Below are 14264 nucleotides of genomic sequence, written 5' to 3'. Positions count from 1 at the left end.
GTAGATTAAATACAACAAGCATTACAACAGTTACTATCATTAAAAAGTATTGTGATGGCTGTGAAGCATGATATTCTGAGGTCAAGAAAGGACACTATATAAATGCAAGTCTTTCTTTCCATTCTTTCTACAAGGTGATTGGCCTGACCCCAAAACTGTTGTTCGGTTTACACTGATGTTCCACCAACCACTATGTCACAATTTATGAGTCCCATTCCACCCCTTTAACAAAGACAAAAGATCCCTGCAACTATACATTTCTCATAGCCAATCCAGGTGGCCTGTACACTATGGACCAATTTAGCGTGATCAATCCACTTAACCTACACATCTGTGGACTGTGGTAGGAAACCAGACCACCCAGAGAAAACTCACGCAGACATGGGGAGAATATGCAAACTCCACACAGACAGTCACCCAAGAGTAGAACTAAACCTGGGTCCTTGGCACTGTTCGGCAGTGGTGCTAAGCATTGAGGCAATTAATAATAGTTTTCTTCATACAATCAATACTACTTCGTATGGTTGCAAAGTGATCTCATTTTAATATGTCAATAGACATTGTAGATAGAAAGAAGCAGCAACACAGAGTGGTGAAGATGTTGAAAAATATTGTCAAAAGGCAGCTCTCTACCTGGAGAAATCGACCAATGTCACTTAAATTCAATGGAGACATTTCATTTGTTCTGGTCGAATGTTTTCAGGATATGAAACGTGCCAGCCATCGCCATCACAACGATTGTGATGGTGGTGATGGTGCAGAGCACCGAGCTCACAATGTTGAGCTTTCGGGCTGTCGATGCGTGTTGCCGGCAACCTTCCAAGTCACCCACAAACTTGCGATCTCGGGATTTGACTGAGAAAGTCAGCGCCAAGAAGCCGATGCAGCAGATGTTCATGTAGAAGGAGTTGAAGAGAGACCAGACGAAGTAGTCCCGGTTCAACGGCAAGTTGTGGACGGCCGAGGTCAACAGCAGAGGGGGAGCCGCTTGCTTGCTGAGGTAGGAAGTGGAATCCATGGGTACTGCTTTGGTTTTGTACTCCATCCTGGTCCCAGCCTGCCCTCCCCAAAAAAAAGGCAAGTGGAATATAATTGTCTTGGTCTAGACCTTTTCAGTTCGGTGCCTCAATTAAAATGTCCTAGCGCACTAGATGCGTTTGCTGTCACAGGTGAAAGTTGCTGACTTTCAATAACCCCATAGCTAGATGGATAATAATGCATGGCAATACAGCACAGTGACATCAGAAATCTTGTTTAGACACTTCAGTTGCATTGCCGGCCTTTCACCTGATGGATATATACTTTGCACCAGTTATTAATCCCAGTGCACAAGTGTGTACAAGGCAATGGGATCTCTTCCATTGAAGGAAAGGGCAAATTAACATTTGTGGCACAGTGATAGTATCCCTACCCCTGGATCAGGAGAACTGGGTTCAAGTCCCACCTGAGCCTGGGGTAGAACAAAGAGAACAAAGAATATTTACTGCCCAGGAACAGGCCCTTTGGCCCTCCCAGCCTGAGCCAATCCAAATGTACTATCTAAAACTGTCTGTCAATTCCTAAGCATCTGTATCCCTCTGCTCCCCACCTAGTCATGCCTCTGTCCAGACGCATGTTAAATGAATCTACCGTGCCTGCCTCTACCACCTCTGCTGGCAACGCGTTCCAAACACCCACCACCCTCTGTGTGAAGTACTTACCGCGTGTATCCCCCTTAAACTTTCCACCTCTCACCTTGAAAGCATGACCTCTCGTTACTGAATCCTTCACCCTGGGAAAAAGCTTGTCTCTATCCACCCTGTCTATACCCTTCATGATTTTTTAAACCTCAATCAGGTCCCCCCTCAATCTCCTTTTTTCTAGTGAAAATAAACATAACCTACTCAACCTCTCTTCATAGCTAGCACTTTCCATACCAGGCAATATCCTCGTAAATCTTCTCTGCACCCTCTCCAAAGTGTTCACATCCTTTTGGTAATGTGGCAACCAGAACTGTTGTGTAATAACATCTCTGAACAGTTTGATTAGAAAAAGAAATAGGTTAACCTAAATGCAATGCCTGTTTGGGATCTCAAGACATACCAATAAAGTACCCTTCAAATATATTCATTCGACCCCCATCAGTCTACTCTCAGCCATCAGTAAAGTGATGGAAGGTGTCATCAACAGTGCTGTCAAGCAGCACCAGCTCAGTAACAACTTCCTCAGTGATGCCCAGTTTGGATTCTGCCAGGGCCATTCAGCTCCTGACCTCATTACAGCCTTGATTAAAACATGGGCAAAAGAGCTGAATTCCCAAGGCAAGAGTGACTCTCTTGACATCAAGGCTGCATTCAACTGAGTGTGGCACCAAGGAGTCCTAGCAAAACTGGAATCGATGGGTATTGGGGCAAACCTTCAGCTGGTTGGAGTCATACCTGGCACATAGGAAGATGGTTGTGGTTGTTGGAGGCCAGTCGTCTCAGCAGCCATTTATCGCTGCAGGAGCTCCTCAGGATAATGTCCTTGGTCTAACCATCTTCATAACCATCTACTCTATGCTATAATGTCAGAAGTGGGGTTGATTGCACAATGTTGAGCACCATCACAAAACACTCAGATACTGAAGCAGTCCATGCAAAACAAGATCTGAACAATATCCAGGCTTTCCTTAAAAAGTGGCAAGTAACACTTACATCACAGAAATGCCAAGCAATGACTCTTTCAAATAAGAAACAATCTAATGCTGCCCCTTGGCATTCAATGGGATTACCATCACCAAAACCCTCAATATGAATATCCTAGGGGTTGTCCAGACATTCAACTGGACTCATTGCATCAATTGCTACAAAATCAGGTCATAAGTTAAGAATAATTCACCCTCTGACTCCCCAAAGCCTATCCATCAACTACAAGGCACCAATCAGGGGTACGATAGAATACTCCCCATATGTCTGGATGAATGCAGGTCCAACAACAAGAAGCTTGTCTCTGTCCAGGACAAATCAGCCCGCTTGATTGGCACTACGTCTACAAACATCCATTTCCTCCATCACTGAGTCTCATTAGCAGCAGTGTGTATTATCTATAAAGATGCACTGCAGAAATTCATCAAAGACCCTTAGATAGCACTTTCCAAACCCATGACCATTTCCATCTAGAAAGACAAGGGCACTAGATACATGGGAACTGAACTGCACCTGCAAGTTACCCTCCAAGACACTCACCATCCTTACTTGGAAATATATCACTATTCCTTTGCTGTTGCAGGGTCACATTTCTAGAAATCCATCCCCTCCCCCATCCAAAGACATTGTGGGTCACTGCCTGTCGACTGCAGTATTTCAAAAAGGCATCTCACCATCACATTCTTAATAGCACCTAGAAATGGGGGAGAAATGATCGGCAGTCAGTGGCATCCATGTCCACGTGAAGATGAAAAAAAGTCGCTATTGTAGTTTGGGGAACTTGGCCCATGCAAAGCACATTTCCAGAAATAACATCAAATAATTATTGAGCAATCAGGTTTTAGTGATTGATATTCATTGGGGTTAACTTCTGGCCAGGTTACTGCTGATTCCCTATGAATCAGTGCTAAGAGACCTTCCCTGTTCACCTGGATGGTCGCAATTCATACCTGAAACGTCGACTTTCCTGTTCCTCGGGTGCTGCCTGATCAACTCTGATTTTCCAGCACCACACTCTTCAGCAGGGTAATACTGGCTTGGTATCACTGGAGGAATGTCCTTGAGCTTCTGAAGCTGTGATTGTGATCATGAATTTACAATGTACTCTTGGTTCTGGATGTGCCTTAGCACCCCATATGGATGAAGGTCCTAGTGTAGTCCAAAACTTAAGATTGGGTAGGGACAAAAAATGGTCAGTTGGCTATCGACTTTAGTCATGTTTGAATTTAAGAAAGTTTCAGAACTAATTAAAGTGGGTCAATATGCAAACTGTTCCTTATGATATTAGGAACAAATGTATTAACTTAATCTTAAGAAACATATTTGATTATTAGTTAATGGAGTCGTTGCCCATTTATTTTAACCTAGCAGACGGATAAAGATAATTACCAGATTATTGTTGCATTGAGTACAGCAGTTACACTGAATTTTCACATTGTGCTGTAAACAGTAAAATAGTTTATAAGTCAAACTGACATTCAGCAAACAGTTTCATCCATGATGTACATTAATCATAGTAATTATAGTGTCAGGCTTTTGTGAGGCTCATAAATAAAACAGTATTATTATGCTATGCTAATGATATACTTAAACCCATCCACTTTCTGGAACCACATTATTTCCTGATAATCATTCCAGGTTAAATTACTATAATCAGTTGCCAACATTTTTGCCCAAGAAGCACTCAAGTCAGTAAAACATATTCTGCACCGCTCATGGAGGAAAGATGAGCTCATAAAGTATTGCTACACTGCAGAACACTTCTCATCTTCTTTTCCAAAACAAAGGTCTGAAGCAACCAAATTTCAAAATGAATTATTGACTGATTTTTCACACTTCCCAATGTTACTCCAGTGCAGGCTCCTTCTTTGCCTTTACTCTTCATTTTAATCATGCCCGAATGTTTCAACATGGAGATCAGAATCTCACTTTTTACTTGTAGAAGAATAATAAAATAGTCCTTCATTCATTTATACAGTTGACTTCTGAAGTCCAAAACTCAGCATGTCGTAATTAATTCATGGTATAACCCCACAGAGAAAGTGATAACAATGAAAGTTAAGCTGGTTGAGACAGAATGTAGTAGTCAATCCAAGATCTTTGAGTTTCTGACAAGCCCTATTTTTTTCCTCCGATAAATCATACGTACGATTCTTTGTGTACCAGCCAGGACATGAAGCTGTAGAGGTAATGTTATTCACTAATAATTCAGGACAGGCTACAGTTCTGAGCACATGTGTTCAAATTTCACCATGAAAGGTTTTGAAATTTAAGTAAGTAAAGCTAGACTATTGGCAATCATGTACCATTGTTGTTTAAAAATCCAACTGATTCACTAATGTTCTACCAGGAAGGAAATCTGCCATCCTTACCTGGTCTGGCCTACATGTAACTCCAAAACTACAGAAAGCTGGTTGACTCTTAACCTCCCTCTGGATAATTAGGTTTGACCACTAATTCTGACTTCAAGACCAAAACTCACATCCCATTACTGAATCATAAAAAGAAAAGATTGATGTCACATAAAGCCACATGACAAAAATATTGAAAACATCAGTCACACTACAAACTTTGGCGCAATGAGTTTCCTGTCTTAGTAACAACAACATGGAATGTTGCAGAAGTTCTGTTCATGTAGAATCTGGTGTTTATGATGGTGGCAATCCATAATCTAACAATCACCTCAAGTTGCCAGACTACTCCTTTCACTTTTTCTCATGACCTAAAATTTATTCATTGACATGCACTTTAAGTGCCTTAACCAAATGTCTATGTACCAATGTTTCTTAGCTGGCACACACACAATAGAGCAAATAGTCTTGCCTGACATTAATTTTCTGAATTTCTTATATCTTCTGTTTCCAAACTTGCAAAGTGGGAAATAGTTTCTGAATGTGATGTTTATTGTCAGATGTCAGTTTGTCTTCTGCTTTGTACAGCTGAATGTCTATTAGGAAGTGGGACTCCTCAATAACTCCATGCATTCTGGAAGAACTCTCAAGCCTCCAGAATAATCCTGAAGTGTGAATTCTCAGGATCTGCAGTATACATTCATGAATGAATGGCCATCAGATGGTTGTGTCTTTACAGAATTCTTTGCCATAGGCGGCTGCTGAGGCCCAGTCATTAAAGACCGAAGTAGTCAAATTTTTAATTAGTAAGGGAAAGCGATTGTTATGGGGAAAAGTCAGGAACATAGAGGTGAGGATTCCACATCAGCCATGATCTTATTGAGTGGCAGAGCAGACATAATGGGCTGGTTGGTCTATTTCTACTCCAATATCTTATGAATTTATGGTCTTATGGCTAATACAACTTCAATATTGTATTGGAAGATTTCTAATGGTCAGTAATTGTGCTTAAAGTTATAATTTAATGTAGACAATTCATCAAACAAGAAATTCCCCTGAACTATGTGGATTTTTTTTCACTCAATAAACTGGCCAGATGTGCAGGTTAGTTCCCCAGTGGGTTTTACTATTACAACCAGCTAACCTTTTTGTTTCAGTGCACACAGGTTAAATATGATAGGAGTTTAGAAAACATGCTGTGACTCTGTAAACAGCTGAAAAATATCACAAGATTAATCAGTGGAAGGTGTTCGTAATTCCTCTGTTGCAGCTAATAATTTACACCCCTCACAAGATCAGACTGATTGCATGAATCAATCCAACACTTCTGTGGGTCTGATTGATTAGCAATCATTGATTGGGATTGCTAATCTAGGCCAATCAGGAAGCCCTGTCTGACGAATATAACCAGGAGAGTTAGAAGCCCCCTTATGACAAGGAACTGTCCCTGTGTTGGTTGGTTGGGTTATAGTGAGTGAATTACTGCTGCTGGCCTCTGTTAAGGAGGGAGTACAAAGTTAAAAATCACAACACCAGGTTATAGTCTGACAGGTTTAATTGGAAGCACACTAGCTTTTGGAGTGTTGCTCCTTCATTAGGTGGTAGTGGAGTTACTTTTCCTGTTTCTTCTTTTCCACCCCCCCCCCCCCCCCCCAAAAAATCCATTCTTCTTGCCCTGTGTCTACTATAGATGTTTAGCTTTTGGTTTTCTTTAAATAACTGAGGTTTAAAATCCCCTTGGTTTAGGGGACTGAGTCTGACTGGGCCACAATCACTGTTCTACTACTGTTGGTTTGTGTGTTTTTGGAGTACTTGGTTCCTAAATTGGCTGGGGGATAAAACTGGAACTGCTTTGTTTAATTTAACTTTGTTTATTAAAATAAACAGGAGCTTTAGTGAATTGACTTTAATCTGACTGGGCCATAGTAAAGTGCTGTTGTTAGTTTCTACTTTGAAGAACCTGATTCTTAAATTGACTGACTGGCTTACAAAGCCCACTTTGTTAACTAGTGTTTTTTTTTATTTGGGACTTTATTTCTAAACTATCTGACTTTAGTCTTTCAAGTGTGATTCAGTCCTTATCCTATTGTTCCACTAGCTGGTTACAGCCTGTGTACTTTTTTCCTTTTGCCCTTGACAAAAGGGCAATGCTGACTTTTTTTGTGGTGGGGATTAGCCCTTACATTCTGGTTTTTCTCTTTTTGGATGTCTTCACTTCAGTATTTGAACTGAGCCCTTGAGAAAATACATCTTTCTAGATGAGCTGTTCCTGAGTAGGTCTGGCCCTTTCCTGGTGGATCAGGTCTCGGTAAAGACTGAGCATTTGTGTCCTGGGAAATGTGGCTTGTTGCATCTTGGCCTTAAGGAATGGAGCCTGCTTTCAGGAGCAGACTAAACCCCTGAGTTAACTGTACCTTAATGTGTATGGTATTCTTGAGTGGGCCTGGCTCTCTCTGGCTGGGCCAGAACTGTGGAGACTGAACACTTGTGCTGTGGAGTGTGCATTTCCTGTCTTCACAAGTTGCTGCTGCCCTTGGTTGTGGGTTCTTTTTAGCAATGGATTCTGCAGTTTGGAGTGGACTCTATTTCTGAGAATTGATTTTGTTTACTGGAGTCAACTCCATTACTGGGAATGGACTCCTCACTTTGAAGAGAACTCATTATGGTAATGGACTCAGTACCAGTAGGGACTCTGTTTGTTAATTGACTATCTTGGTTGTTGGGTTATCACCTGCACTCTTGCCTCCCTGGTCTGGGAGGCTTGTAGGTTGTCCCAAGAGCCAAGGGCTGGATAGGCTGTCCTGTGAACCTGAAGTGGGTAAGCTGCCCTGAAAGCTGAAGGGTGGGTATGCCACCCTGATGCCAGTCTCAAGAGGAAAGTAGGTAGGCTATTCTGAGCACTGTCATCCTAGGGGGTTGGAGAAGCAGGATGGACTGTCCTAGAAGTGGCCAGAAGGTGGGCTGATCCACGGAAGAGGCATGGGGCAGACTGCTGGAAAGGATGTGGGGGTGAGCTGCCTTGAGTGGCTGGAAGGTGGGATGCTGGGGTCTGTTTTCTATACTGTTTTTAATCTAATTGGACTGTCATAAGTATTTACTACTCCTCCTGATGACAAAGTGGGATTTCTGGTTTGTCCTCACTTCTGTGGAAGGTGGATTTGGGCTTTGATTTTTGCCATTCCCCTCCCTTGTAAAATTGCTGTTTATAGCTGTTAACATGAAATGTTTTGTAAGCTGTATTGTTTAATAAAATACAATTTAGAACACCTAGGGGATGGACTGTGCTGGCTGGGCTAATGTTACTGTTGGTTTGAGGAGCACTTTTTCCCCACTATAAAGTAGACATGAACTTTTGGTTTTCATTGCTTTATTTTCCTCCTTTTTTAAAAAAAAAAATAACCACGAGATTTTAGAATCTCCTCAGTTGAGGGGATTGACTGGGCCATAGCCAGGGTTCCTGCTGATGTTGGTTTCTGCTTTATTGGGAGGACTGATTTCTAAACAAGTGGGCTTACAAAGCCTGCTTTTACAAGTATGTTATTGAGGACTGAGTTTTAAACTGATCTACAGTCAATGTATTAATGAAAAGTTACACTTGGGGAACTCTTTCCTGAAGGGCTTATGCTCAATGTCAATTCTCCTCCTTGGATGCTGCCTGACCTGTGCTTTTTCAGCAACACACTTTTCAGCTCTGATCTCCAGCATCTGCAGTCCTCATTTCTCCTAGGAACTGTTTCACTGGCTGGTTACAGCTTGTTACAAATTTGTCCAAAAAAGGACAACGTTAATTTTGTGGCAGGGCTTAGCTCTTCGCTCTGGTTTTATTTAGAATGTTTTCACTTGTTTGGACTGAGCTGCTGAGAGAATGTACCTTTCCAGAGGAACTCCTCCACTGGTATAGGCCTTTCCCCCTCAGTGGACTAGCCTCTAAAGAGTGAGCACCTGTGTGCTAAAAGTCAGACAGCAAATCCTCATCTTTAGGACTGGGGTCTGCCCTTCCAGCACCCTCATCCTGGGGTGAGTGGGGAAACAGGATAGGTTGCCTTTGAGGTGGCCAGAAAGTATCAGGGCAGATGGTTTTGCTGGGTTACCAGGGGTGTCTGTGATATGCACTCAGTTTATCAGACTGTCTGGATGTGAAGTGTTTACTGTTTCCTTGATTGTAAGGTGGGATTTGAGGTTTGTCCTTGTTTCCCTCTGAACTGGCTGCTCCTTTCACCTGTTTCTTGTATACAGCTGTTAACATTAACCTGTACAAAATTCAAAACCAATATAAAAGGAGGGATGGCTGGGTTGCTAGGGGTTTTGTTCTATGCATTGATTGGACTGAGGTTTAACGTTTTACTGTTTCCCCTTGAGATAAGGTGGGATGTGAGGTCCATCCTCAATTCCTTGCTAACTGGTTGTACGGGTAGGGTTTCAGGTTTGGTTTTGCTGTGCCTTTCCCCTGTAAATTGCTGTTTCTTGTAAATGCTGCTTCTCAGCAACTGTTGTACCATTTATTTTAAAAATATAAATGGGATTTAGAATCTCCTCTGGTCAGGTGACTGACTCGCTGTCTCACTGGAAGGAGAAAGTGAGGTCTGCAGATGCTGGAGATCAGAGCTGAAAACGTCGCTGGAAAAGTGCTGCAGGTCATGCAGCATCCAAGGAACAGGAAATTCAATGTTTTGGGCATATGGCCAGACAGGGCTTTAGTGTTCATTAAACAGTGACTTGATGCTACAGCAGCCTGTGTAGTTTCACCTGCCTAAAACACAGGATTGACAAGTAGCTGTGGGCTGTTGTGATAATAAGTGGGCCATTAAATTGTGTGGGTAATTTTCATAGTACAACAAAAATTGGTCAAAAAAAAAACTAGGGCCATTTAGGCCTTTCCTCTAACTTCATTAGGAAGTTAGAGCAAGCTGCCCAGTTGACCCACTGGAATTTCTGGTCTTGATTTGCTTTTGAGGGTGTACAATACAAGGGTAGTGAGATTTTGTTCTTGAGTTTTCAGCTTATTACAATGCCTGGAATATGTCAAGATTCAATAGCCAACTCAGTTGGATTGAGATGCCCTTCAGTTAGTGTGAACATGATGGATTGGATGGAGTTTTACATGCTTTAGGGATTCTGATATCTCAACAGATGGTTTCTGTTCTAAATATTTCAGAAATTGCCTTTACAACATAGACTCATATGTGCCACTGGGCCAGATATGCTCAACATCCACCAATCCTACCTCAGGCAATACCTAAATTAGTTAGGTACACTTGGAGGATGAAAGGAAAATATATCAGCTGATGAGTAAAACATAGTTGTGTAAAAAATTTCATGATAGTAGAGGTGAAACAATCCACTCTCCAAAGAACTAGTATGTATCCATCTCATTAAAGCCTTAAGTTTATCACTATCCCACCATGAATACTAGGAATTTGTCACTTACCACAGTAAATGGCAACAACTTACAATCCTGCTCACTTATCGCTAATTTTATCGAACTTGAAGCCCTGACATTTCACTAAGTTGAATCAGTGGGGATCCAGTGCTGACAATTGCATTAAGTATAGTTGGTCAGACCAATCAGCTGATGAACATAAGAATGTGACAGAGCATAGTACCCACCCTTTAGCCCTTGGTGTAGCACGAACTGTCCATCTAGCCTACACCATTCTATTATTAACCATATGCATGTCCAATGCCCTTAATGTCAGCAAGTCTACTACTGTTGTAGACAGGCTGTTCCATACCCCTACTACTGAGGAAAGAAATTACCCCTGATGTCTGTCCTAAATCCATGTTGCCTCATGCTAGCCTTCACCATCTGAGGATCTTATGTCTCAATTAAGTCACCTCTCAACCACCACCTCTCCAATGAAAACAGCCTCAGTTCCCTCAGCCTTTCTTTGCAACATACCAAGCAACATCCTAGTAAATCTCCTCTGGACCCTTTCCAAAGCTTCCACATTCTTCCTATAATGTGGTGACCAGAACAGTACACAATACTCCAATGTCTTGTACAGCTGAAGCATAACTTCATGGATCTGAATCTCAATACACCTCCAATAAACACCAACATGTCATATGCTGCCTTAACCCTATTAATTTGAGTGGCAACTTTCTGGGATTTATGCATCTGGACACCAAGATCTCTCTGTTCATCCACCTTGCCAAGAATTTTACCATTAGCTTAGTAATCTGTATTCCTGTTATCACTTCTGATGGAACTTGTATGTATTAAACTTCATTTGCCACTTCTCAGCCCAGCTCTACATCTTATCTATGTCATTCTGTGACCCACAACATCCTACTCAAAACTCTGCCTACCTTCATGACATCTGCAAATTTATGAACCCATCCTTCTAGGCTCACATCTGATCATTTATAAAAATAAACAGCAGTGGCTCCAAAACAGATCCTTGCAGTATACTACTGGTAACTGAGCTCCATGATGAACATTTCCCATCAACCACTGCCCTCTATCTTCTTTCAGCTAGTCAATTTCTGATCCAAGCTGTTATATCACCTTCAATCCTGAAACTCTATACTTTTTGCAATAGCCTACAGTGTGGAACTTTATCAACACCTTACTAAAGTCCACATACACTGCATCAACCACTTCACCTTCATCCACCTGTTTTGTCACCTTCTCATAAAACTCAATAAGGTTAGTTAGGCATAACCTACTCTTCACAAAACCATGTTAACTATCCCTAATCAAATTACTCCTTTCCAGATGATTATACATCCTATCTCATAGCTTTTTCCAACACTTTACCCACAACCGAAGTAAGGTTCACTGGCCTATAATTAAAAATCACAACATCACGTTATAGTCCAACAGGTTTGTTTGGAAGCACTAGGTTTTGGAGTGCTGCTCCTTCATCAGGTGTTGTGAAGAATAAGATTGTAAGACACAGAATTTATAGCAAAAGTTTACAGTGTGATGTAACTGAAATTATATATTGAACTGAGATTGTTTAAGTCTCTCATCTCTTAGAATGACCACGTTGGTTTCAATTCTTTTGTATGTAAATCACAAAACTTTTTTTAAAAGTGACATTCTCAAGTGAACTTTTTACAATTGGTGTCATGTCAGCCCAGATAATGTATTGAAGGTGTGAGCTTCCCTCTGTGAGGCTGTAATATCGACATCTCCAAATCTTGGCCTATAATTACCAGGGTTGTCCCGACTCCCCTTCTTAAACAAGGGAACAACATTTGCTATCCTCCAGTCTTCTGGCACAAATCTTGTCAAAAATGATAACCCAGGGAAGCGACTTTGTCTATTTATCATGCCCCACATGATTTTATAAACTTCAGCCTCCTACGCTCCGGGGAAAACAGCTCTAGCCTATTCAATGTCTCCCTATGAGCAAATACTCCAACCCTGGCAACATCCTTGTCAATCTTTTCTGAACCCTTTCAAGTTTCACAACATCCTTCTGATAGGAAGGGGATCTGAATCACATGTAAAAGTGGCCTAACAATGTCCGCAACATGACCTCCCAACTCCTGTACCCAATACTCTGATCAATAAAGGAAAGAATATCAAACGCCTTCTTCACTATCCTATCTACCTGTGACTCCACTCTCAAGGAGCTATGAACCTGCACTCCAAGCTCTTTGTTCAGCAACACTCCCTAGGACCTTACCATTAAGTGTATAAGTCCTGCTAAGATTTGCTTTCCCAAAATGCAGCATCTCGCATTTATCTGAATTAAACGCCATCTGCCACTTCTCAGTCCATTGGCCATCTGGTCAAGATCCTGTTGTAATCTGAGGTAACCTCCTTCGCTGTCCACTACACCTCCAATTTTGGTGTCATCTGCAAACTTACCAACTAGCGGTATACCTCTTATGCTCACATCCACATCATTTATATTAATGATGAAAAGTAGTGGACCCAGCACCAATCCTTGTGGCACTCCACTGGTCACAGGCCTCCAGTCAGAAAAACAAACCTCCACCACCACCCTCTGTCTTCTACCTTTGAGCCAGTTCTGTATCCAAATGGTTAGTTCTCCCAATATTCCGTGAGATCTAATCTTGCTAATCAGTCTCCCCTGGGGAACCTTGTCGAACGCCTTACTGAAGTCCATATCGACCACATCCACTGCTCTGCCCTCATCAATCCTCCTTGTCACTTCTTCAAAAAACTTAATCAAGTTTGTCAGACATGATTTCCCGTGCGCAAAGCCATGTTGACTATCCCTAATCAGTCCTTGCCTTTCCAAATACACATACATCCTATCCCTCAGGATTTCCTTCAACAACTTGCCCACCAGTGATGTGACTTCCCACAAATGAGGTCAGCAGAGACACGAGAGGGAACCCTTACCTCCCACATACTGCAGGAGGAACATTCAACTGCCCTAACTTCTATTCTCACTATTCTAAATTCCCACTGAAGAAAATTAACACGAAAGAAAACACTTGACACCTTCCCAACCAATGTACACAAGCTTTTTTGGATGGACGAGGATGGCTGGGAGACATTATCCAAGTAGTGTTTCTGGTAATGCAACCACCCAAATATGGAACCTTGTGACCTCCAAACAGCCTCCAGGAACTGATCAATGACCAAACTAAAAGTAAGTAACTTATACCGTATACTCACATATCCTGACAGGCTCCACTGCCCTTGTGACTTCTCTGACTGCCTCGATGAACTGAACTCTCTTGCTTCTCATGTTGGTCAGTCCTTTTACATCTCTACTTTCTTCAGACCCAGAATAACAGCAGATACAGACACTCTCTCCAATTGTCTCAGGGAGAGGTGATGGCCTAGTGGTATTATTGTGTTAGTGCAGAGACCCAGCTAATGTTCCAGGAACCAGTGTTCGAATCTCACCACAGCAGATGGTAGAATTTGAATTCAATAAAAATCTTGGATTCAAAGTCTAGCGAATGAGACCACAAATCCATGTGGCTGGGGAACAATCCACCTGGTTCACTAATGTCCTTTAGGCAAGGAAATCTACCATCCTTACCTGGTCTGGCCTACATGTGACTCCAAACCCACATAACAACACGACGGCTGGAGGAGGAGCGCCTCATCTTCCGCCTGGGAACCCTCCAACCACAAGGAATGAACTCAGATTTCTCCAGTTTCCTCATTTCCCCTCCCCCCACCTTGTCTCAGTCGGTTCCCTCAACTCAGCACCGCCCTCCTAACCTGCAATCTTCTTCCTGACCTCTCCGCCCCCACCCCACCCCGGCCTATCACCCTCACCTTGACCTCCTTCCACCTATCACATCTCCA

At 42.1% G+C, this 14264-nt stretch overlaps 1 protein-coding gene across 1 annotated transcript; it reads right to left on the bottom strand.

Moving 5' to 3' along the window:
- Positions 1-676: 676 nt before the first annotated feature.
- LOC132821343 (dispanin subfamily A member 2b-like) lies at positions 677-1045 on the bottom strand. The gene has a single exon (XM_060833930.1). The coding sequence runs from the start codon at positions 1043-1045 to the stop codon at positions 677-679; it is 369 nt and encodes a 122-aa protein (XP_060689913.1).
- Positions 1046-14264: the final 13219 nt, after the last annotated feature.

The sequence above is a fragment of the Hemiscyllium ocellatum genome, chromosome 2, assembly GCF_020745735.1.
Source record: "Hemiscyllium ocellatum isolate sHemOce1 chromosome 2, sHemOce1.pat.X.cur, whole genome shotgun sequence".
Taxonomy (NCBI): domain Eukaryota; kingdom Metazoa; phylum Chordata; class Chondrichthyes; order Orectolobiformes; family Hemiscylliidae; genus Hemiscyllium; species Hemiscyllium ocellatum.
This window is presented reverse-complemented; position numbering and strand designations above follow the sequence as displayed.